The 24,714-nt window shown below is 43.1% G+C and overlaps 2 protein-coding genes and 1 pseudogene across 4 annotated transcripts; all 3 read left to right on the top strand.

Moving 5' to 3' along the window:
* The first annotated feature begins 6,926 nt into the window (after positions 1-6,926).
* Positions 6,927-9,299, top strand: LOC109891794 (flavin-containing monooxygenase FMO GS-OX5-like; annotated as a pseudogene).
* Positions 9,300-12,107: 2,808 nt separating this feature from the next.
* Positions 12,108-19,212, top strand: LOC109892112 (schwannomin-interacting protein 1). 3 transcript variants are annotated; one of them, XM_020484532.2, is made up of 7 exons: positions 12,108-12,348; positions 13,176-13,390; positions 15,691-15,824; positions 15,950-16,028; positions 16,167-16,277; positions 16,408-16,525; positions 16,848-19,212. In XM_020484532.2, the coding sequence occupies exons 2-7, from the start codon at positions 13,184-13,186 to the stop codon at positions 16,940-16,942; spliced, it is 744 nt and encodes a 247-aa protein (XP_020340121.1). In that variant the 5' UTR covers positions 12,108-12,348; positions 13,176-13,183; the 3' UTR covers positions 16,943-19,212. The 3 variants fall into 3 exon arrangements, 2 of the variants coding, with proteins under 2 accessions (XP_020340121.1, XP_020340120.1); XM_020484531.2 differs by lacking the exon at positions 12,108-12,348 and adding an exon at positions 12,383-12,609; XR_004210283.1 differs by lacking the exon at positions 12,108-12,348 and adding an exon at positions 12,372-12,609 and having other exon boundaries at positions 15,950-16,525.
* Positions 19,213-21,218: 2,006 nt separating this feature from the next.
* LOC109892111 (P2Y purinoceptor 3) lies at positions 21,219-24,215 on the top strand. The gene is made up of 3 exons (XM_020484528.2): positions 21,219-21,450; positions 21,832-21,920; positions 22,491-24,215. The coding sequence occupies exon 3, from the start codon at positions 22,617-22,619 to the stop codon at positions 24,033-24,035; it is 1,419 nt and encodes a 472-aa protein (XP_020340117.1). The 5' UTR covers positions 21,219-21,450; positions 21,832-21,920; positions 22,491-22,616; the 3' UTR covers positions 24,036-24,215.
* Positions 24,216-24,714: the final 499 nt, after the last annotated feature.

Here is a 24,714-nt window from a genome sequence, read left to right as displayed (position 1 = left end):
AAGGAACTTAAAGCTTTCCACCTGCTCCACTGCAGTCCCATCGATGTGAATAGGGGCGTGCTCCCTCTGCTGTTTCCTGAAGTCGACGATCAGCTCCTTTGTTTTGTCGACATTGAATGAGAGGTTATTTTCCTGGCACTACACTCCCAGGGACCTTACCTCCTCTCTGTAGGCTGTCTCGTCATTGTTGCTAATCAGGCCGACTACTGTTGTGTCGTCTGCTAACTTGGTGATTGAGTTGAGTGAACAGGGAGTATAGAAGGGGGCTGAGCACTTACACTTGTGGGGCCCCTGTGTTGAGGAACAGCGAAGTGGAGGTTTTGTTTCCTACCTTCACCATCTGGGTGCGGCCCGTCAGGAAGTCCAGGACCCAGTTGCAAGGGCTGTGTTCAGACCCAGGGCCTCAAGCTTAATTATGAGCTTGGAGGGTACTATAGTGTTGAATGCTGAGCTATAGTCAATGAACAGTATTCTTACATAGGTATTCCTCTTGTCCAGATGGGATAGGGCAGTGTGCAGTGCGATGGCGATTGCATCGTCTGTGGATCTATTGGGGCGGTAGTCTGTTGTCTGTTGTCATAGTCTGTTGTCTTAGTCTGTTGTCATAAGAGTGGGAGGCTCTTGTGGACAATACGTCAGTGTCATCCGATTCAACAACCATGCTCCATTCAAAGGTAGAGGTTAGGTTTGGTCCTGGCAGGGGAAGCCTGGCCAGGATGTTCTTGAGGGCAGACTCAATGTTTGCCATATGACTGTCCAGTGACTTAATCTACCATTTGGATGTGACGTGTCGTGCTTTGTGGTCCCACTTAAACATGTATCAAGGTCTGGGCTTGAAACTGCCCCCTATATAAAGCTATCTGACTGACACAGTCAAACGTGGGCTGTCAGTCTCAGCGTTGGTGGACTCGGTCAATCGAGGACTGGTAGCCTACAGCTCCGTGTACAGACTGGTGTGGCAGTCAAGCAGGACTGGCATGACACTGCGGGTCAGCAAATTCCAACAACATGTACAGCAAGCTAACTAGCTATGGTAGCTATGTGTGGCTAGCTACTAGCTAATTTCTGAGATAACAGGATAGACCTGAAGCTAACTAGCTAACTAGCGAACATACAAGGATGGAAATGCCCAACAAGAAGCAATAAAAGCTAGCTAGTATGGAAAGGCACAATAACGAGAGAGGGGGGGTAGATTTGATAAAAATCAACTACTCACGGCACCTCCTCAAATCGTTAAAGAATCATAATTCCGTGAGAAAATAATGTGAAGGGGATTAATAGTAATCTCGTAATGTAAAACACATAAACATGAGAGTGAAGTAAAGACAGTATGTCACACCACACTGCCTTTTATAGTGACAGGTCACGCAGGTACAGTTAGTGTGTGGCGTGACTGTAAACATATATTAAGCATCTCAATCCCATCACGTGAAGGGGGAGTTTCCATAGGTCGTATGGCAACCCATAACGAAAGAGAACCAACCCTGTTACACTTAGATGAGTTTGGATTGGTCTGCCATGTAGCACACTTCTGTCTATAACATGAGCTGCTCAGTATGTGTAAGTAATCCTTTCTAACGCAGCTTTTTTGAAAGCACGAAGAACTGCAAAAGTGTTGCTAATGCTCTCCACTTTCTGGAGGACAGAGATTGGAAATCAGTGGAATCCCCAGTGGAAGCAGAGTATGATAGCTACAGAGATGGAGAAAATTCAAGGGTTTGATTTCAAATATGCTGAGGGAGTCGAAAAGAGAACATGCATAAGGCTGTTGTGTAAAACACCTATCTCCAGATTACATCTTAAAACTATTGGCATCCGTGACAGATATGGAGAAGCATTCATCCATGTACAGTGGGGCAAGAAAGTATTTAGTCAGCCACCAATTGTGCAAGTTCTCCCACTTAAAAAGATGAGAGAGGCCTGTAATTTTCATCATAGGTACATAGGTACACAAAATGAGACAAAAAATCCAGAAACTCACATTATATGCAAATTATGGTGGAAAATAAGTATTTGGTCAATAACAAAAGTTTATCTCAATACTTCGTTATATACCCTTTGTTGGCAATGACAGAGGTCAAACATTTTCTGTAAGTCTTCACAAGGTTTTCACACACTGTTGCTGGTATTTTGGCCCATTCCTCCATGCAGATCTCCTCTAGAGCAGTGATGTTTTGGGGCTGTTGCTGGGCAACACGGAATTTCAACTCCCTCCAAGGATTTTCTATGGGGTTGAGATCTGGAGACTGGCTAGGCCACTCCAGGACCTTGAAATGCTTCTTACGAAGCCATTCCTTCGTTGCCCGGGCAGTGTGTTTGGGATCATTGTCATGCTGAAAGACCCAGCCACGTTTCATCTTCAATGCCCTTGCTGATGGAAGGAGGTTTTCACTCAAAATCTCACGATACATGGCCCCATTCATTCTTTCCTTTACACGGATCAGTCCGTGCAGAAAAACAGCCCCAAAGCATGATGTTTCCACCCCCATGCTTCACAGTAGGTATGGTGATCTTTGGATGCAACTCAGCATTCTTTGTCCTCCAAACACGACGAGTTGAGTTTTTACCAAAAAGTTCTATTTTGGTTTCATCTGACCATATGACATTCTCCCAATGTTCTTCTGGATCATCCAAATGCTCTCTAGCAAACTTCAGACGGGCCTGGACATGTACTGGCTTAAGCAGGGGGACACGTCTGGCACTGCAGGATTTGAGTCCCTGGCGGCGTAGTGTGTTACTGATGGTAGGCTTTGTTACTTTGGTCGCAGCTCTCTGCAGGTCATTCACTAGTTCCCCCCGTGTGGTTCTGGGATTTTTGTGATCATTTTGACCCCACGGGGTGAGATCTTGCGTGGAGCCCCAGATCGAGGGAGATTATCAGTGGTCTTGTATGTCTTCCATTTCCTAATAATTGCTCCCACAGTTGATTTCTTTAAACCAAGCTGCTTACCTATTGCAGATTCAGTCTTCCCAGCCTGGTGCAGGTCTATAATTTTGTTTCTGGTGTCCTTTGACAGCTCTTTGGTCTTGGCCATAGTGGAGTTTGGAGTGTGACTGTTTGAGGTTGTGGACAGGTGCCTTTTATACTGATAACAAGTTCAAACAGGTGCCATTAATACAGGTAACGAGTGGAGGACAGAGGAGCCTCTTAAAGAAGAATCTACAGGTGTGTGAGAGCCAGAAATCTTGCTTGTTTGTAGGTGACCAAATACTTATTTTCCACATAATTTGCAAATAAATTCATAAAAAATCCTACAATGTGATTTTCTGGAATTCTTTTCTCATTAATGTCTGTCATAGTTGAAGTGTACCTATGATGAAAATTACAGGCCTCTCTCATCTTTTTAAGTGGGAGAACTTGCACAATTGGTGGCTGACTAAATCATTTTTTGCCCCACTGTTTACAGACGGGTAAGAGAGTCTAGTTAGCTACATTTTCAGATATACATTTCTAAGTTTGTCAGAATGTCGTTTTCATTGCAAGTTAAAGCGTACTGATAGCTAACGTCAGCTGGCTGGCTTGCTAGCTAATGTTACGAGTATGATCTGTGTAGTAATATTCGTATCTCAAAGCCATTTGCATTATTAGTTATAGCCTAATGTTAGCTAGCTAACATTGAACCTAGTTGGTTATCTTTAGCTACTCAAAGATTCATGCAGGGCAGTAATGTTATGAGTTGGGATTATGGGTCATTGTTTAGCTAGCTAGCTAGCTAGCTACATGTCTAAACAGAAGACTCCACTATGCAAGTAACCATTTCACTGTGCCATTTATACTTTCTGTATCCTGTGCATGTGACAAATACACCTTCACACTTGCTCTACATTAATCCTTGGGAAACATATATTTAGAAAAGGATTACTTTAACCAAATTGCCTAACTGGATTCTCTGAACATTATCTCACCAAGTTACCCCATTAGGCAAACCATTTACAGTATTAAATTGTCTATTGTTATATAATAAAGATAACCTTTCACATTGAACAGCTACAGTGCTGTTCTTTGTTTATGCCCATTTAGCATCGTTCGGACCCTCTAAAGCCTTAGACCCACCCATCTCTTAAAGAATGCATATTGGAAAACATGCGAATGTGGCATTGTGCTAAAGCAGTGAGGTAGTGCGTAAAAAAAACAATGAAATATTTCACTACAAGTGCTAAAGGTACTTAAAACACACAAACACAAAAGCTTAGGTAAAAACAATATCTAGACTTAAGCGTATATCATAAGATCCTTTGAGTAACTTTGGTTCAGGTCATGTTATGATATAAACAAAGGAATCTAGCCTGAGAGCAGATTTCCCTTTGGAGTAGGACATGTAATGTCCATGGCATTTAATCTCAAAACCCGTCCGGGAGATGCTTTCACAACTCTGGGAGGAAGGACATCAACATTGCACAGCAGCTGAAACCTGGTTTCATCTGAGTGAAAGCTCCAGACAATTAAAGCTGTAAAGGAGGAAAGCAGACAAAAATTGAAAATACATTAAAACCTTGTAATAACATTAATAACATACCAGTAATAACATTAAATGACCCCCAAGTCCAAACAATAAGCTCAAAGTACACAGACAAAATACCTGAAGTGTTGCTTGTTCACCCTCAATCATCTCCTTGTACTGGCGGCGGAGAGCAGATTTATGCTGAAAGAAAAATAGGTTTAAAACATGAATTAAATCATATCCTATAGCTTGTTATTCCCTGTTGACTGCTACAGCTGTACTAAAATGCCCTGTACACACATAACTTAGTCCAACAATGACAATGCAGACGCACGATTACTAGCTAACATTTAACTTCATAATTATGAGCTGGTTAGCTAGCCAGCTAGTTGAACATGCAAAAATATTACCTCAATCTATAATCCAATAACTAGCTAGCAAATTTAGCATGTCTCCCTACAACGTAACATGAGGTTTGATTAGCTTGCTAATCGATTAGCATTCGCACAACAGTAGCTATTTTCGGTAGCTAGCTAGTTAAACATGTCAAACTGGCAAACATAAAAAATATTATCATCATGTCATGCATGCCTTAGCACATCAGCAATCAACATTTGGGCTCCCCAGTGGTGCAGTGGTCTAAGGCACTGCATCGCAGTGCAAGAGGTGTCACAACAGTCCCTGGTTCAATTCCAGGCTGTATCACATCTGACCATGATTGGTAGTCCCATAGGGCGGTGCACAATTGGCCCGGGGTAGGCTGTCATTGTAAATAAGAATATGTGCTTAACTGACTTGCCTAGTTAAATAAATTAAATATTTGTGGTTTAAAAAAAAGTTAAAAGCAACTGGCAGCTCAGTCTTAACGTTGCTTCATCCTGCAACGAGTCATCCGTAAACAATGGCTCATTGCAAGACGAAGCAAGTTATAACAGTATCTGTATGCAGCTATAGAGCTAGCAATGAAAATGACTTTGATACAGTTGAGACAACGTATGTACATGTAGCTATCTTGGCATGTTATCTATAGATGCTTACTGGTGTATGAATTATGATGAAATAATCCTTCCCACTTTGCTTCAACCAGTCCAGACTGCTTTAGCCACAGAAGACAGAGCTGTGTTGATACCAGCAATTGTATACAGTACAACACTTTTATTTAAAGCTGTAGCTACACTTTGCATGTTGTCCATGATGAAAGTATTAGTGAAACCAATGGATCTGTCAAGTTTAAGTTTTACGGTTAGGGATTATGTTAAAGGCTTAGGGGGTTAGCTAACATGCAAAGTAGCTAAAAAGCAGTTGAAGTGGCTAATTAGCTAAAATGCTAAAGTTCATGATGAACTTGAATTTGAACTTGCGACCCCTAGGTTGCTAGACATTCACATTATACATCCACCCTGACCAAACACCTTCCTTTTGTTTTTGGCTGAAGTAATCATCTGTCTTATGTAACCATACCAAACGTAACATATCATACCAATTTGAGTGTTCCGGATTCATGTTTACTATGTTACGTCTAGTCTATGAGACTAGGCTTGGCCACCTGTGCTAATTAGCTTTCTAGCATTCTCCAAATACCTGTGTGTGATCTTAACTGGGGAGGAAGTGTAGTTTGTTAACTGGAGGCACCCACAGCTAGTGAATCTGTGTAAAAATGCTACAGTAACAATATTTTTTTATTTTAAATATTCTTTCTCTTTGATGTGAAAGATAAGGGGTATATCAGCATATGTTTCGAAAACCGGTTTGGAAGAGATTAATATTGACTTTCAAAATGTTAAAACACAGTGTCATAATTGTGGTTCACATGGACACAACAGTGGGTGAATTTATTGGCTTACGTAAAACCCTACTTATAGAGAACGGTTTTCGAGAGTGTAGGGTTTTCGAGAGCAATGATTATGGTGGCCCAAAGGGCAATTGATTGTATGGTGTGCTGCCTGAGTAGATGCTTTTAGCAACGCAAGTGTATTTAAATACACTAGTGTTGCTGTCAATTGTACTGGGTTGCACAGAAACAGTCCATGGGAAGCCAGAAGTTAAATACAATTCCATTTCAAACTACTGTGCCCGTGGGGCACAGAATCTGTCAAAAAGCTGGCAGTTCAAATTGTCTATTGGGTGTCAGGGTTGTTTCACAGTGCCCCTGTCAGTTTTCTTCAGTTATTACTCAGTTCTCTAGCTGTAATGCTATAAACACCCTCCTGAATAGGTCCCTGATGTAATTGTATTCAAGGCTTTGTGATTGGCATGTCCCCCTGTTTGTCTGTGTCCTCTGACAGGACCGTGACGATGCACCAGCTGCGAGTTGCAGTGGTGGGTGAGGGAGATGCAGTTCTGTGTGCCGCACGTCACATCCTGTCCCGCCCAGACACCTTTGCACCACCCGTCGCCTAGGAGCTCACGGAACATGTGGGTGGCACCTGGTTCTACAAGGAATGTACCGGTAGCTATGACAACGGGCTGCCCATTCACAGCAGCATGTACAGAGAGACCTCAGGTACTATAACACTCTAACCTCACCCCTCTTTCTCTGTTTTTCTCTCTCTCTGACATGACCCAGGTCTTATTGTGTGTCTCGTGTTTTACTGTCCCTCCCTCTATGCAGGACCAACTTGCCAAAGGAGGTGATGATGTTCCCTGACTTCCCCTTTGACCCCCAGCTTCCTCCTTCCAAGGACACCAGGAAGTGCAGAGATATCTGGAGAGATACTGCCAGAGCCACCGCATCACACCAAACATCAAGGTAGGTACCGTCCACTCAAACACAATGCCTCATGGTCCTTTGTCAGGGGTAGAGAAGGAATGTCCACACTCATCGATTTCAGGTGAAAAAAGGACAAAGTGTATTAGTTTTCATAGGACAAGACTCTAAAGCCTCTCAACCCATCTCTCCCCCACTATTTGTTAGTTCAGCACCGTGGTGGAGGAGGGGATCCCTGTCACCATGGCAACAGAGGAGAAGGGACAAATAACGACATGGGAGGTGACTTCACGTGACAAGTCGGGATCACGTAACACTGAAACGATTGATTCTGTGTTAATCTGCAGCGGGTAAGAGATGTGGATGTGCTTTAGACATTCACTTGACAACAGACCCCTGTCGTTTACACCCTAACCCTTGACCCCTTTCGCCCTTTCTCCCCGTAGGCACTACTCTGACCCCCACATCCCATCCATCCCTGGGCTTGAGCGATTTAAAGGTGCACACCAGCGTCACCATCTAGCCCTCTCTCTCTCTTCCTACACTATATATACAAAGGTGTGGCCACACCCCTTCAAATTAGTGGATTCAGCTATTTCAGCTACACCTGTTGCTGACAGGTGTATGAAATTAAGCACATAGCCATGCAATCTCCATAGACAAGCATTGACAGTAGAATAGACTTACTGAAGAGCTCAGTGACTTTCAACGTGGCACTATCATAGGATGCCACCTTTCCAACAAGACAGTTTGTAAAATTTCTGCCCTCCTAGAGCTGCCCCGGTCAACTGTAAGTGCTGTTATTGTGAAGTGGAAATGTCTAGGAGCAACAATGGCTCAGCGCAAAGTGGTAGGCCACACAAGCTCACAGAACGGGACCTCTGAAGCATGTAGCGCGTAAAAATTGTCTGTCTTCGGTTGCAACAATCAATCAAATGTATTTGTAAAGCCCTTTTTACATAAGCATATGTCACAAAGTGCTATAAAGAAACTCACTACCACATTCCAAACTGCCTTTGGAAGCAACGTCAGGAGCTTAATGAAATGGGTTTCCATGGCCGAGCAGCCACACACAGCTTAAGATCACCAGGCGCAATGCCAAGCGTCGGCTGGAGTGGTGTAAAGCTTGCCGCCATTGGACTCTGGACCACTGTTAACGTGTTTTCTGGAGTGATGAATCACGCACTTAACCATCTGGCAGTCCGACGGACAAATCTGGGTTTGGCGGATGCCAGGAGAAGGATACCTGCCCGAATGTATAGTGCCAACTGTAAAGATTGGTGGAGAAGGAATAACGGTATGAGGCTGTTTTTCATGCTTCAGACTAGACCCCTTAGTTCCAGTGAAGGGAAAGGGTGTCCACATAGTTTTGCTAATGTAGTGTATATCTAATGCCTGGGTTTTCCTGACCATATGACCTGATCTGGAAAACGTCTGGGCCAGGTTAGGTGGTCAGGAAACACTCATGGCCTTTGCCTCATGCCATCTCTCTTTATACCTCAGGACTGGACATCTCACTAGAACTGGGTTGATCTAATGCCCAGGTGACTCTGAGCCCCTGCCCTTCCCTCTGCCCTATTGGGTCTGCCAGGCTGTGGTGGAGGTCCAGGAGGGTGGGTCTCTGCAGTTCCAGGATGGGTCCATTTTCCAGGCCCAGGTCCTGCTGCTCAGTACGGGCTACAACTTCAGCTACCCCTTCCTGGAGCCAGCCCAGCTGGGCCTGGAGATCCAGGAGCACCTGGTAACCCACTCTACAGGTTCCTGATGCCTCCAGCCTTCCCATCACTCTTCATCATAGGCATCTTCCCCCACTTTCACTGCCAGGTGAGGAAGGAGGCTTTAAGATGGTTGATGTTGTTGATAATCTTATTTTTTGTTGAACAAAATGTCTGGCTATCCCACCTCTCCCTCACCATCTCTCATTCACTACCCCTCTCTCTCTTCAGTTTGCCCTTGCAGTGACGGAGGGCTCCATGGCCCTGCGGTCATGGGCTGAGATGGAAGAGGAGGACCAGAGAGAGATGAAGAGGAAGGCGGAGAGGGGGGTGCAGCTCAAACATATGCTGAAGATGGACAAGGACCAGTGCCCAGACCTTTGCTCAGACTGGGAGGTTTTCCCCTCTGCCCCCTGTCACGCAGAGCCTGTATGAGGATGTATGGAGGCAGAGACATGTTCACCCACAGAACTACAGGCAGCTAAACTATCGACTCATTAGCGACACCCAGTGGTGAATTAGGAGGAGAGGCAGCCTGGTCTCATAGACTAGATGTAACATAGTAAATGGGTAAATTCAGAACAGTGACACTAGTATGATATGTAATGTTTGGTATGGTTACGTAAGACAGATGGTTACTTAAGACAAAAACAAAACTCAAATGGGTGGGCGTATAACGCAAATGTCTAGCAACCCAAAGGTTGCAAGTTCAAATCTCATCACAGACAATTTTAGCTAATTAGCAACTTTTCAACTACACTGAACAAAGTTATAAACCCAACATGCAACAATTTCAAAGATTTTATTGACTTACATTTTATATAAGAAAATCAGTCAATTTAAATCATTATCATTAGGCCCTAATCTATGGAGGTCACATGACTGGGAAATACAGATATGCATCTGTTGGTCACAGAAGCCTTAAAAAAATAGTAGGGGCGTGGATTAGAAAACCAGTCAGTATCTGGTTTGACCACCATATGACATCAGCAAACTGCTCGCCCACACGATGGACGCCATACATGCTATCTGGCCTGTACAGTTGAAACTGGAATTCATCCGTGACGAGTACACTTCTCCAGTGTGCCAGTGGCCATCGAAGATGAGCATTTGCCCACTGAAGTTGGTTACCATACCGAACTGCAGTCAGGTCAAGACTCTGGTGAGGACGACGAACACGCAGATGAGCTTCCCTGAGACGGTTCCTGACAGTTTGTGCAGAAATTCTTTGGTTGTGCAAACCCACAGTTTCATCAGCTGTCCAGGTGGCTGGTCTCAGATGATCATGCAGGTGAAGAAGCTGAAATGTGGAGGTCCTGAGCTGGTGTAGTAACGTGATCTGCGGTTGTGAGGCTGATTGGAGATACTGCCAAACTCTCTAAAATGGCCTTGTGTAACAACTTTAGACATCTGTGACATTGTGTTGTGTAACAACAAAACTGCAGCTCTTAGAGTGGCCTTTTATTGTCCCCGACACAAGGTCCACATGTGTAATGATCATGCTCTCTGCTTGATATGCCACACCTGCCAGGTGGATGGAATATCTTGGCAAATGAGAAATGTCACCCATTGAGCATGTTTGGAATGCGCGGGATCGACATGTACGACAGTATGTTCCAGTTCCTGCCAATGTCCAGCAACTTCACACAGCCTTTGAAGAGGAGTGGGACAACATTCCACAGGCCACAATCTACAGCATGGTCAACTCTATGCGAAGGAGATGTGTCATGCTGCATGAAGCAAATGGTGGTCACACCAGATACTGACTGGTTTTCTGATCCACGGCCCTACCTTTTTTTAAATAAATTATCTATCGGTTACCAACAGATGCATATCTGTATTCCCAGTCACGTGAAATCCATACACATAGATTAGGGCCTAAGGAATTTATTTAAAATGACTGATTCCCTTCCCTTATGAAGTGTAAACTAATTTGTTCACAAAATTTGAGAGAAATACGCTTTTTGTGCATATGGAAAATTTATGGGATATTTTATTCAGCTCATGAAACATGGACCAACAATTTACATGTTGTGGTTATATATCTACTTTTTAACTACTTTACAACTACTTAGCATGTTAGCTAACCATAACCTTAACCCTTTTAGCTAAGCCTTCCCCTAACCCTTTAAACTTAACCCCTAACGCCTAGCTAATATTAGCCAGCTAGCTAACGTTAGCCACCTAGCTAGAATTCATAAAATATTGTTCAGTTTGCAAATTCGTAATATATTTATAGTTTAGCAAATTCGTAACATTGTACGTTTTGTAAATTTGTAATATATTGTACTTTTAGCAAATTCGTAACATATAATACAAATTGTAATTTGTAACATAAAATACGAAATGGGTGATGGACATTCACAAATTAATACATACCATACGAAACGCAACATATCATACAAATGGAGTGGGACGGATTTACGTACAGAATACACAATAATATGAAATGCTCTTAGACCAGGTTGGGAGAGGGGAGTAGAAAATAGGAAATTACTGACATTTCTTTTTTGTCACCCCCCAGTTTTATAATTGGAATGTGATACAAAACGAGGCAACGGTATACTTTAGGTCCATGCGGACGCCTCCAAGCGGTCGAGTTGGCTGTTTGGAGTGTTTATCTGGCTAGATTTTAAAAGATATAATAATAGTAATATCCCTCCCACTTCTAAAACCAAAGTTGCGCCCCTGCTTGAAAGCTTTGGATAAAAGGACAAAATGACATAGGTCTTCTCTCCTGAAATGTTACCTTGACATTATGTATTGTAAATGTAAGTAATATATAAATTTTCATCCACAATCCTAGATAAAGTCATGTTAGTAGTCTATAACAAATGCACCGACTTAGTTTCTTTCACTTATTGTAAATAGAAAACATGTAATATCTTATTGTCACATTAATCAATATTAAATCATTTTTGGAATATTGTATTTCAATATAATCCTTAATTAACTTTACAAAATGTGTTTCCAATGTCAAAAGTGCCCAGCTTCACGGAAATAAAATAATAATAATAAAATATAATAGAACCAAATTGTCCACTTTTTATTAAATTACTATTTTAATATTTTTTACATGTCCCTTATAAAGAATTATATTATTTGAAAAACAATTGAGATGTTTACGTTTTTTCGCCAAATGCTATAATGCATTTGACTGTCACTAAAAGCAATCCTCGTGACTTTCTGTTTCCCACCGGGTGTTCCCATCTGGTTTGAATCGTCATCTCCAAAAATTGTGAAATTGGACACCTAAGAGTATATTCTAACCCTTTCTTAGAACTCTCCTTTACATTGTTTCCCGATCGAAATGTAGGACCAGAGTCAGATCACACCCGCTCGTTTTAATCTTAAATGGATATTGCATGTAATGTCAACCCTTACAGGAACCCGACACAACAATAATTAAACGGGATATGCACCGAGGGCTCAACTGGTGGCGCATTGGATGTAGGAAGCGGTCGTATTTCCCCTGCTGCAGAAGGTAGAGGTTAAAAATCTGTGGGAACGTCTCAGAGGAAAGAGGGGGCGGGAGGAAAGGGAAGGGGTACGGGAGAAAGACAGGCAGGCAGGCAGGGTGTTTCCTTAACTCCAAGGAAGAGTTTAATCAAGTTAATATATTATTGTGGGCTATTAAAACGATACACCACTGGGAAACCGTACGTTATCAAATTTTAAAAGACACAAACAAGAGAAGGAGACCGCGATGTTGGGAATAGGAAAACTGCACCACGGTCTGGAATAGGTAAATCAAAGTATCCGCTTGCCACCCGCCCCTTTCAATGTTCAACTTGTAAACAACAAGTCTTCAACGATGTGTGTGTGTGAGTTAAATATCAATGGAGAAGAGTTACTTTGTATTCGTGTCGTGCGCGCCTTCCAGCACATTCATGGCAAGAAATCTGAGCGCAATCGTTCTACAGTCAGACATAGCGAGTCTGAAAATGATTTACTTCCAGCTTTTAAAACAGAGTGGGAATTTTGGGTGTAGTCTAGTGCATGTAATCTTAGTTCAGTTTATGGGAAAGGTAAACAATTCACTATTAGGAAATAGACTAGTCTCTCCTACAGTTCAGGCCAAGTGTTTCCCAACGTCTCTAAGCAATACTTGTTGGTTTTTTCCCTTGAGTATCCTGGTATCCTATTGTAAGATTGTGCACAGTGTATAATGGTGTTGGCAGCTGCTAATTGATAAACAAACTTTATTTATTTATCAGAGACAACCCACCGTGAATCACTTTATACCAAATTAAAATGAATCAAATCTTCTTCCTTGGCCTCCCTTTCTCTGCCATCTGCCCACCACAACAGGGTGAAGGATGGAGGGAGAGACGGAGAAGGAGACAGCGGAGGAGAAGGAGAGTGATGAGACACAGCCGTTTGCTGGGGAAGGGGCAGGGCGACTTCGTCAGAATGGAGAGTCCTCCGAGGACGACCAGGACCTACCCATCATGCACTGGGAAGACCTGAGCCTGAGGATCGCTGAACTGGAGAAACAGGAGGAGGAGAGGAGAGAAAGGGCAAAGGTCAGCGGGCATGAAGGGAGTGTGAAGATGTTGTGACAGTTCTGAGATCAGCTTACCCACCCCAAACCTTGACCTTAATAATTATCAGGAACAACACAACACTGACCATAGATTAAATGAAATTGTATTTGCCACATGCGGCCAAATACAACAGATGAGACTTTACCGTGAAATGCTTATTTATGTGAAATGCCATTCCCCCAAAAATTTGTTAAAAAGTAAGACAAACAAATACAATGGTCAAATAAGGATTAAAAAAGGAAATAGTAACACAATAACGAGGCTATACTGTATGCAAGGAGTACCAGTATCGTGTCAATGTGCAGGGATGTGAGGTAATATTGCATGTAGGTAGGGGTAAAAGTGACTAGGAAATCAGGATGGATAACAAACAGAGTAGCAGCATTGTACAGTGGGGCAAAAAAGTATTTAGTCAGCCACCAATTGTGCAAGTTCTCCCACTTAAAAAGATGAGAGAGGCCTGTAATTTTCATCATAGGTACACTTCAACAATGACAGACAAAATGAGAAAAAAAATCCATAAAATCACATTGTAGGATTTTAAATGAATTTTTTGCAAATTATGGTGGAGAATAAGTATTTGGTCACCTACAAACAAACACGATTTCTGGCTCTCACAGACCTGTAACTTCTTCTTTAAGAGGATCCTCTGTCCTCCACTCATTACCTGTATTAATGGCACCTGTTTGAACATGTTATCAGTATAAAAGACACCTGTCCACAACCTCAAACAGTCACACTCCAAACTCCACTATGGCCAAGACCAAAGAGCTATCAAAATTGTAGACCTGCACCAGGCTGGGAAGACTGAATATGCAATAGGTAAGCAGCTTGGTTTGAAGAAACCAACTGTGGGAGCAATTATTAGGAAATTGAAGACATACAAGTCCACTGATAATCTCCCTCGATATGGGGCTCCACGCAAGATCTCACCCCATGGGGTCAAAATGATCACAAGAACGGTGAGCAAAAATCCCAGAACCACACGGGGGGACCTAGTGAATGACCTGCAGAGAGCTGGGACCAAAGTAACAAAGCCTACCATCAGTAACACACTACGCCGCCAGGGACTCAAATCCTGCAGTGCCAGACATGTCCCCCTGCTTAAGCCAGTACATGTCCAGGCCCGTCTGAAGTTTGCTAGAGAGCATTTGGATGATCCAGAAGAAGATTGGGAGAATGTCATATGGTCAGATGAAACCAAAATATAACTTTTTGGTAAAAACTCAACTCGTCGTGTTTGGAGGACAAAGAATGCTGAGTTGCATCCAAAGAACACCATACCTACTGTGAAGCATGGGGGTGGAAACATCATGCTTTGGGGCTGTTTTTCTGCAAAGGGACCAGGACGACTGATCCGTGTAAAGGAAAGAATGAATGGGGCCATGTATCGTGAGATTTGGAGTGAAAACCTCCTTCCATCAGCAAGGGCATTGAAGATGAAACGTGGCTGGGTCTTTCAGCATGACAATGATCCCAAACACACTGCCCGGGCAACAAAGGAGTGGCTTCGTAAGAAGCATTTCAAGGTCCTGGAGTGGCCTAGCCAGTCTCCAGATCTCAACCCCATAGAAAATCTTTGGAGGGAGTTGAAAGTCTGTGTTGCCCAGCAACAGCCCCAAAACATCACTGCTCTAGAGGAGATCTGCATGGAGGAGATCTGCATGGAGTCTTGTGAAGACTTACAGAAAACGTTTGACCTCTGTCATTGCCAACAAAGGGTATATAACAAAGTATTGAGATAAACTTTTGTTATTGACCAAATACTTATTTTCCACCATTATTTGCAAATAAATTCATAAAAAATCCTACAATGTGATTTTCTGGATTTTTATTTCTTCATTTTGTCTGTCATAGTTCAAGTGAACCTATGATGAAAATTACAGGCCTCTCTCATATTTTTAAGTGGGAGAACATGCACATTTGGTGGCTGACTAAATACTTTTTTGCCCCACTGTATGTGAAGTGTGTGTGTTGGAGTGTAGTTGGAGTGTCAGTGTAGTATGTGTGAGAGTCTAGTGAGTGCATAGAGCCAGTGCAAGAATGTAATTGAAAAATTAAAAAGGGGGGGCAATGCAAATAGTCAGAGGGCCCATCGGCATTTAGGGGCAACTTAATCCTACTCTCTTTGCTTTATACATGTTAATAATATGCGATGATGGGTTTAATGACACCTATTGCTTACACTCTCAACTCCCCCGCTACCACACATCTCACCTCTTCCCTCCTCCCATGTCATCCCCCCATCCCTGATCCCTCCCTCTGTTTCTCTCTTTCAGAGTACGAGTGGGTCGGAACAGGGGAGTGTGTCAGGGGGCTGGGCGGAAGAGAGGCAGGGTGGGCTGTGGAGGAAAGATGAATGGGAGGATGAGGAGGACTATGGAAGATGTCGAGTCACGGTCGTCTCGTCTAGGTAACAAAAGTCAAAAACAGTCAATCTAATTCTCAACTTCATTCTTTATTCTCTGAAACCATATAATTTATGTTCTCTCTTTTAAGTGTTCATGTTGTTTTTGGCTTTTTATTTTCTTATTTTAGATTCCACAACCAAAAAAATCTACAGTTATGCTACATCAACAACAGTGAGAGTGAGGATGAGGAGGGGGCTGTCAAAGAAGTGAGCGAGTCCCTCCTGTTTTATAGTATAGCGCAAAACGGGGACAAAAACCTACACACATTGCGGCACTCTAGGGCCAAATATGAAGATATGCATATGTACCCATGCCATGCGTTTGTTTTGTTTCATGTTTGTCAGGGTTCTATAGGACCAGGTAGCTATGGTTACCACCCCTCTGGCCTGAAGTTGGAAGTGAGGGCCGCGCTGAGTGCGCTCAAAAACAAGCTGTTAGCTGAACAGAAAGAGGAGGTGAGAAGAATGGAGAAGTGTGGACTGTGGAGTGAAAGAAATAGGGTTGGAAGAAATAGAGGGAAACAGTGGGCATGTGGTGGGAGAGAGGTAAGGATTGGTATGTGTAAATAATTCCTGTGTGTCACAGCACCTTGCCTGCAGTAGTGTGATCACTAAGAGGACGCATCTGGAACACTGTGACCTGCAGACCTGCTCAATACAGCAGCTCAACTCCCTCAGGACCTCACTCAACCACGACATACACGGTCAGTAGGCGGTCATTGCATGGTAATCATGGTCTTTACATGGGGCGGCAGGTAGCCTAGTGGTTAGAGCGTCATTGTAAATAAGAATTTCTTCTTAACTGACTTGCCTAGTTAAATAAAGGTTAGATAAAACATTTTTAAAAACATGGAAATCATGATCATAACATGGAAATCGTAGTCATTACATGGTGGGAAAAGGTGGTTATTACATGGTAATAATGTGTCAGTAAATGAACTGGCAGGTGAGTGCTTGCTGTACGGTTTTTGTGTTTTAGGATCTATATGTTTTTGTGCAAAGTAATATTCTATTCTATTCTTGCAGACCTGAGCTCAGAGTTGGTGGGTCACCTGTTGATAAGGGACCAGCTGAGAACCAAACAGGATGCCATGCTCCTGGACGTACAGGATCTGACATAACCCTCACCCACAGGTGCACAGGACAGGAAGTCGTTGTGCTCAACAGTAGATAAAGTGATGCTGTCCAAGATATGCCACTATGAGACTGTCAGAAGTGTTGCCATAATATCCTACTTAACATATGATTCTTCGATAAAAAGGAGAAATGTTGATGAACACTAATGAGCACCATCTTGGACCGGCATCATAAAGCAATCCACATTACACAGGCATGGTATGGATGCTCAGCTATGAAAAGCCAACTGACATTTACTTCTGAGGTACTGACCTGTTGCACCCTCTACAATCACTGTGATTATTATTGGACCCTGCTGGTCATCAATGAATGTTTGAACATCTTGAAGAACAATCTGGCCATGTACTCTTATAATCTCCACCCGGCACAGCCAAAAGGGGACTGGCCACCCCTCAGAGCCTGGTTCCTCTGTATGTTTCTTCCTATGTTCCTGCCTTTCTATGGAGTTTTTCCTGGCCACCGTGCTTCTACATCTGCATTGCTTGCTATTTGGGGTTTTAGGCAGGGTGTCTGTATCTACTTACATCTACTGATGTAAAAAGGGCTTTATAAATAAATTTGATAGTTAACTTTCTCCTCATCATCCCCCCTGATCTCGAATAGCATAATCTTCATTATCATCATTAGTGGAGAGAGTACTGTATTAGGACCTATTTTGATTGATGCATGCACTTAATTAACAAAAAAGATTTCATATCAGAAAGAGGAGTTTAAGCCATTTGGGATGTTTGAAACATTTCTAATATCTGACTCCTAGTCCATTGCCAGTGGTAAGAAAAATCATATTTTTCTTGGGAGAACCTTCAGACGGAGAATCTTCACAGCCATAGTTTAAACCATTTACATATCTGAGGGATACCAGCTTTTCCACAAGTTTCATTGTGTAAAAATTGCAATATCCTTGACTTATTAATGTAAGGGAATTGTACACTTACAGCCTGTGTAAAACAAGCTAAGGGGTTACATATAGGGGTTACATATTCAGGCTAAAGGGAACTGTCCTGTAACAATTTGGTGGAGAAGCTTCTTTGTTTCTAATTTAGGAGAATTATCCTCTTGTATAGTTGCTGATGTAAGGGAATTGTCCACTTATATTGCCTATAAGCCTTTGGGTATTGACATGTATGTTGACTCATGTGATATACCTAGGTGGTTTGCGTCCATAACTATAACTACTATCAGTATAGGAAACCACAAAGCTGCTATTGTGTGATTCCATGTGAGCAAAGCCCGAAAATAATTTTGTATCTCAGATTGTTCTGGCATTTATCACATAGAAACGTCATTGGGAAGATTAATGTTTGATAGGCTTTTTACATTTGTGAAACAGACCATTTTTTGGAAAATTATTATAGTGGTCATTTTAGGCCCTTTTTAGAAATATTGATTTAAACAATATACTCTACAAGTACATCAACGTTCCAGAGTGGGCTCTCTGCTACCTTAAACCAGTGTCAATTTCTATGTATTAAATTGATAATTTCTTCAAAATTAGCAGAGCCCGCCTTGGAAATATGTGTTTGAAGAGTATATTGTTCTGAACAAGATGTCTAAAAATAAGCTAAATCAAAAAGGGTACCTTTGAGATGTTGATAATATTTTTAATGTTGAATAAATTAATGGGATTTTTTTTTCTCAGAATACAGCCATAATCCATATTTGAAAGCACACTATAAGGAGTATAATTACACCAAGATGGCTGTACCATGTACGGTTCACAGATTATAGGGTCTAAAAGAGCCTAAAATGGCCACATTCATCAGATTTTCAAAAAAATGGTTTGTGATACAAATGTATAAGGCATGTTAAACATCCTTCCTCTCAATTAAGTTTTTATGTGAGAATTGCCAGAACATTTTGAGATAAATTGGGCCATGCTGGAGTGGAATTGCCTTGTTCCATTCATTATGTCTAGGTAAAAGAGATTTTCCTGACCATGCGACCTCACCAGTAGCAAAAACCAGGCTCTAGTTACTGACCCCCTCTTTCCTGTTCAAGTTATATAGTCAGGTAAAACTCCTGGCCATATGACCTATTGTGCCTTGTCAAGCAATTATTAAATGTCGTACTTTCACAATCTTGTGTATTTGTAGGTTGATGGAAGAATGAACTGTGATAGCAGATGCATAGCTATGGGAAGGGGATGAGTGCCCTGAAGTAACATTTAACTTTTTTGTCTCTGAAGTATTTTTCAGTATTTACTTTAAAAAAAAAATTTGCATTCATTAAACCTATTTCATGTTGTGTGCTGTCACTGTGTGTGTGTGTCTGTAATGCTGCTTGCTCAAATCAAAGTTTATTTGTCACGTGAGCCGAATTCAACAGGTGTAGACCTTACAGTGAAATGCTTACTTACAGGCTCTAACCAATAGTGCAAAAAGTTGTTAGGTGAACAATAGGTAAGTAAAGAAATAAAACAACAGTAGAAAGACAGGCTATATACAGTAGCGAGGCTACATACAGACACCGGTTAGTCAGGCTGATTGAGGTAGTATGTACATGTAGATATGGTTAAAGTGACTATACATATATGATGAACAGAGAGTATCAGTAGCGTAAAGGGGGGGCTGGTGGGTGGTGGGACACAATGCAGATAGCCCGGTTAGCCAATGTACGGGAGCACTGGTTGATCAGCCCAATTGAGGTAGTATATACATATGTACATGAATGTAGAGTTAAAGTGACGATGCATATATGATAAACAGAGTGTAGCAGCAGCGTAAAAAGAGGGGTTGGGGGGGCACACAATGCAAATAGTCCAGGTAGCCATTTGATTACCTGTTCAGGAGTCTTATGGCTTGGGGGTAAAAACTGTTGAGAAGCCTTTTTGTCCTAGACTTGGCACTCCGGTAACGCTTGCCATGCGGTAGTAGAGAGAACAGTCTATGACTGGGGTGGCTGGGGTCTTTGACAATTTTTAGGGCCCTCCTCTGACACTGCCTGGTGTAGAGGTCCTGGATGGCAGGCAGCTTAGCCCCAGTGATGTACTGGGCCGTACACACTACCCTCTGTAGTGCCTTGTGTTCAGAGGCAGAGCAATTGCCGTATCCGGAAGTGATGCAACCATGCTCTTGATGTTGCAGCTGTAGAACCCTTTGAGGATCTCAGGACCCATGCCAAATCTTTTTAGTTTCCTGAGGGGGAATAGGCTTTGTCGTGCCCTCTTCACGACTGTCTTGGTGTGTTTGGACCATTCTAGTTTGTTGTTGATGTGGACACCAAGGAACTTGAAGCTCTCAACCTGTTCAACTACAGCCCCGTCAATGAGAATGGGGGCGTGCTCTGTCCTCCTTTTCCTGTAGTCCACAATCATCTCCTTAGTCTTGGTTACGTTGAGGGATAGGTTGTTATTCTGGCACCTCCCGGCCAGGTCTCTAACCTTCTCCCTATAGGCTGTCTCGACGTTGTCGGTGATCAGGCCTACCACTGTTGTGTCATCTGCAAACTTAATGATGGTTTTGGAGTCGTGCCTGACCATGCAGTCGTGGGTGAACAGGGAGTACAGGAGGGGACTGAGCACGCACCCCTGTGGGGCTCCAGTGTTGAGGATCAGCGTGGCAGATGTGTTGCTACCTACCATCACCACCTAGGGGCGGCCCGTCAGGACGTCCAGGATCCAGTTGCAGATGGAGGTATTTAGTCCCAGGATCCTTAGCTTAGTGATGAGCTTTTGGGTACTATGGTGTTGAACGCTGAGCTGTAATCAATTAATAGCATTCTCACATAAGTATTCCTTTTGTCCAGGTGGGAAAGGGCAGTGTGGAGTGCAATAGAGATTGCATCATCTGTGGATCTGTTTGGGCGGTATGCAAATTGGAGTGGGTCTAGGGTTTCTGGGATAATGGTGTTGATGTGAGCCATTACCAACCTTTCAAAGCACTTCATGGCTACGGACGTGAGTGCTATGGGTCTGTAGTCATTTAGGCAGGTTGCCTTTGTGTTCTTGGGCACATGGACTATGGTGGTCTGCTTGAAACATGTTGGTATTACAGACTCAATCAGGGACATGTTGAAAATGTCAGTGAAGACACCTGCCAGCTGGTCACTACAAGATTTTCATTTATTTGTTTGAATCTATAGTGTGTGTACATGCATACGAGCAAGCAAATGAGTGTGTGTGTGTGTGTGTGTGTGTGTACCATTGCGTACCTTCACTTGACTAGCTCAGCACTAATGATTTAGAGGAGAAAAATAGAGGGAGAGGGAGGGTATTGACGAGGATAAAGTAAAACAGAGGGAGGAGGGATAATTGAGCAACAGAGTCAGGGATGACTAACCCGCACCAGAGGAGAGATAGAGAGAGCAGGAGGAGGAGAGGAATAAAATAGAGATATATGAGTGTGTTAAAGGTAAGCGGAAGTTAATGTTACATATTAGCAGTGTTTTACTGAAGAGCTCAATGGGTACGGGAACAAAAGTAGGAGAAGAAACAGGCTGGTATTTTTTAAAGTGACAAACAAAGGACAATACATCTATATCACCAGAAAACCAGGTAAGATATTATATTTATACTTTAAACCTAACAGATAATAATACTCTGCTGTAGACATTGCTTTGTACACACATTAAATATACATAACGTGAATTATTACAACAAAGTGAAAATATCAACACCATCCCCACAAACATGCAGAGGATGATGAATAAATATTTTCCTTACTGCTGTAATAAAACATTTAAAATTGTATAAATACCCAATTTCCACACATTCTTGATAAAAAAAAAAAGGTTAATATGTTCAATACACGTCATTTGAAGCGATGATAATAAAATGTTGCAAAAAAATTAGTAGCGGTAGTAGCGCCTGCAGTTGCTTGTATTGGGTTTCCGTTCTGCATATCTGTCTGAATGAATGGATATTAATTATTTACAGCACCAGCGAAGGTCATAGGAGGTCCATCGGGACCAAGACAGTTTTCACTGCACCTTCCCATGAAATACACACCCCCCCTGCACCAAGAGGTAATGTGCTCCTTTAAATGTTCCAATCCACTTGTTATTAGAAAGAGATACATGTGAAGGCTTCTGGAATAACTAAACCAAGTTTCAACCAATTATCTTCCACTGGAAGGCCATGAGAGAGTTCTGTGTGATAAACACTCCCAACATGGAAGATAAACATGAGGAAGGTAAACATTGAGCACATAAACAACATTTTCCAACTCATTTAGCATTCATTTACGTGCATCCTCTAAAGAAAACAAACATACAAATACACAAACACACACACACTGTGCACAACAACACACAAGAAGAACCCACTGTCATTGGTCCCATTTCCATTCTTGATACTTAGCATAAACATTCAAAATATGTCACATTCTTGGACAGTGGATCAATCTACTCCAAAACATGGGCTTGAGTGTACTCATGGTCAAAGTGGATCAGAAATGCAGTATGGATGAATGGAGAGTTTCCGGAATAGTGTGTTACTGATTGAAGAGCCAATAGACCGAGAATTGTCCATAATCAGCTAAAAACATTTCTAGTGAGTATTTCCAAACTAAAGCACTTGTTTTCTCCCTTATGCAGAGAACATTCCTTCCCTCAAACTATCTGCAAACCTGGAGAGAACAGTTTAGAAGACAACCACACCTGAGAGAGAGCAAATGACAGGAACACTAGACAAGCAGAAGAATTTGCCCCAAGGAAGGCTTGATGAAAAAGGAACATGAGACGCTGCAGAAGAGAGAAAAACAACCACAGTCAGCCATGAGTATAAGCCAAGCCTCCAACACCACAGAGAGCACATCTGTGACAGAGACCCTCTCTTCCTTCACCCCATCCCCCCCTTTCTCCCCCTCCCCCTGCAGTATTGACGAGTCCTACAAGTACATCTTTCTCCCTCTCTGCTACTCCCTCACCTTCTTCTTCAGCCTGACGCTTAACTCCGTTGTCCTGGTGCGCTCCTGCCGTCGCTATGGTGGCTGTCGCCACGGCAATGCCCCCCGCCGCTGGACCACGTCTCTGATCTACATGGTGAACCTGGCAACCACAGACCTGATGTACGGCCTGTCTCTGCCCTTCCTGGTGGCCAGCTACATGCTGCAAGACCGCTGGGTGTTTGGAGACTTCATGTGTCGCCTGGTGCGTTTCCTGTTCTACTTCAATCTCTACTGCTCCATCTTCTTCCTCACCTGTATCTCCGTCCACCGCTACCTGGGCATTTGCCACCCCATGAGGACCATCACCCTGGAGAGCAGGGGGGCTGTGAGGGGGACCTGCGCCATGGTGTGGGTGGTGGTGTTCGTGCTTACTTGTCCCATCTTTAGGTTTGCCCAGACGGGGTATGTGGTGAGAGGAGGAGGTGGTGGAGGGAGGGCAGGAGAGCGGGGGAATGGATCTGAGGAGGAGGGGGGTGGAGATGTAGTCGGTGGTGGGCCGAATGTGTTTGTGAACTGTTGGGATGATGCTATTGATAATGAGTTTGCAGAATACGTCCCGTACGGCCTTGTCCTGCACCTACTGGGGTTCTTCGTCCCATTCACCATCATCGCATGGTGCTACTCCCAGGTAGTCAGGACAATCTTTAGGACCCTGCATTCCCCATCCAGCTCCCAGGTGGGGGGAGACGAGGAGGGAGGTGGTGGGGGGTCAGAAGGGCGCAGGGAGAGAACGTCCATCTCCATCTCCAGCTCACAGCACTCCCATTACATCCGCAGGCGCCGCAAGTCCATCAAAACCATAATCACCATCACTCTCCTGTTCGCACTCTGCTTCCTCCCCTTCCACGTTACCCGGACACTATTCCTGCTCCTCAGGAGGGGTCAGATGGGAGGATGCAATGCCATGAAGACAATCTCTATCTGCTACAAGGTCACTAGGCCACTGGCCTCCTGTAATGCCTGGCTGAACGCTCTCCTGTACTTCCTCACTGGAGACAAGAGTGTCCCCTGCTGTGACACGGCCAGTCGGCATGACCACCACCGCAACCCCTCTCTCTGGCCACTGAGGATCCTGAGGAAAGACAGAGTGGGAGAGAAGGAGGAGGTGAAGAGAGAAAAGAAGACGGAAAAGAAGAAGGAGGGGGAGATTCGTCGAGACAATGAGTCAAAGTCTTCTGGGATTGTCTTTTAGGAGATTTTACATTCAGAACAAATACGGAATCGTTTAAGTGTACATTTGTGTGTGTGTGTATTTTTTTTTTACCTTTCTATTTGGGACACCTAGTAGTTTTGCACTTTATTTCATTTGGACATGTTACATTTGTTACTTTCTCAGTCGGCATGTTGACATTAAATGCAGGTCAAGTTATCATCCTGAACAGTGTGGTCTATTTCTTGTTCGTGTTTAACTTTATTTGTGTGATCACCAGCCAACAAAGACTGGTTATTACGAGGAGTGTCCTGTGATAATTAGCCAATCTTTAAGAGAGGTAGGTTAATGAGCCTCCCTTTTATCTGGTCCTCTAACACTGCACATTGCTTAATCTGACACCCTCACACATCTTTAAACTATGTATTAATTTACAAAACATGGCTGTCCCTCTCAATCACTCAAACATTTTTGGGAAGGCGCACACACACACAACCTCCATTCATACATTTCCCAGTCATAACCGTCCCTCCACCCCTTTCTCCAGGCCAGAGGACAGCTGGTGTATAAAATGTGATGTTGCAACAACGCAGGCTGGGACAGTAAGCAGCTCTGCCCCTGCTTATCAGCAGCCAGTGACCCACGAAGCCTGGACCACAAATATTATTGCTGACTACTGTTCCCTCCCCTGCCTCTGTTAATGGAAAAGCGTGTGTGAAAA

The sequence above is a fragment of the Oncorhynchus kisutch genome, linkage group LG6 (genome assembly GCF_002021735.2).
Source record: "Oncorhynchus kisutch isolate 150728-3 linkage group LG6, Okis_V2, whole genome shotgun sequence".
NCBI classification, from domain to species: Eukaryota; Metazoa; Chordata; class Actinopteri; order Salmoniformes; family Salmonidae; genus Oncorhynchus; species Oncorhynchus kisutch.
Note: the sequence above shows the minus strand (reverse complement) of the source record. Positions and strands in the feature narration are given on the sequence as shown.

Bases quoted from the DNA above. Each gene is read 5' to 3' on its own strand.
- LOC109892112 (XM_020484532.2), top strand. From the start codon at position 13,184: ATGGAGGGAGAGACGGAGAAGGAGACAGCGGAGGAGAAGGAGAGTGAT. The intron at 16,278-16,407 runs GTGAGAAGAATG...TGTGTGTCACAG, and splicing joins TAGCTGAACAGAAAGAGGAG to CACCTTGCCTGCAGTAGTGT. The intron at 16,526-16,847 runs GTCAGTAGGCGG...CTATTCTTGCAG, and splicing joins ACTCAACCACGACATACACG to ACCTGAGCTCAGAGTTGGTG.
- LOC109892111 (XM_020484528.2), top strand. From the start codon at position 22,617: ATGAAAAAGGAACATGAGACGCTGCAGAAGAGAGAAAAACAACCACAG.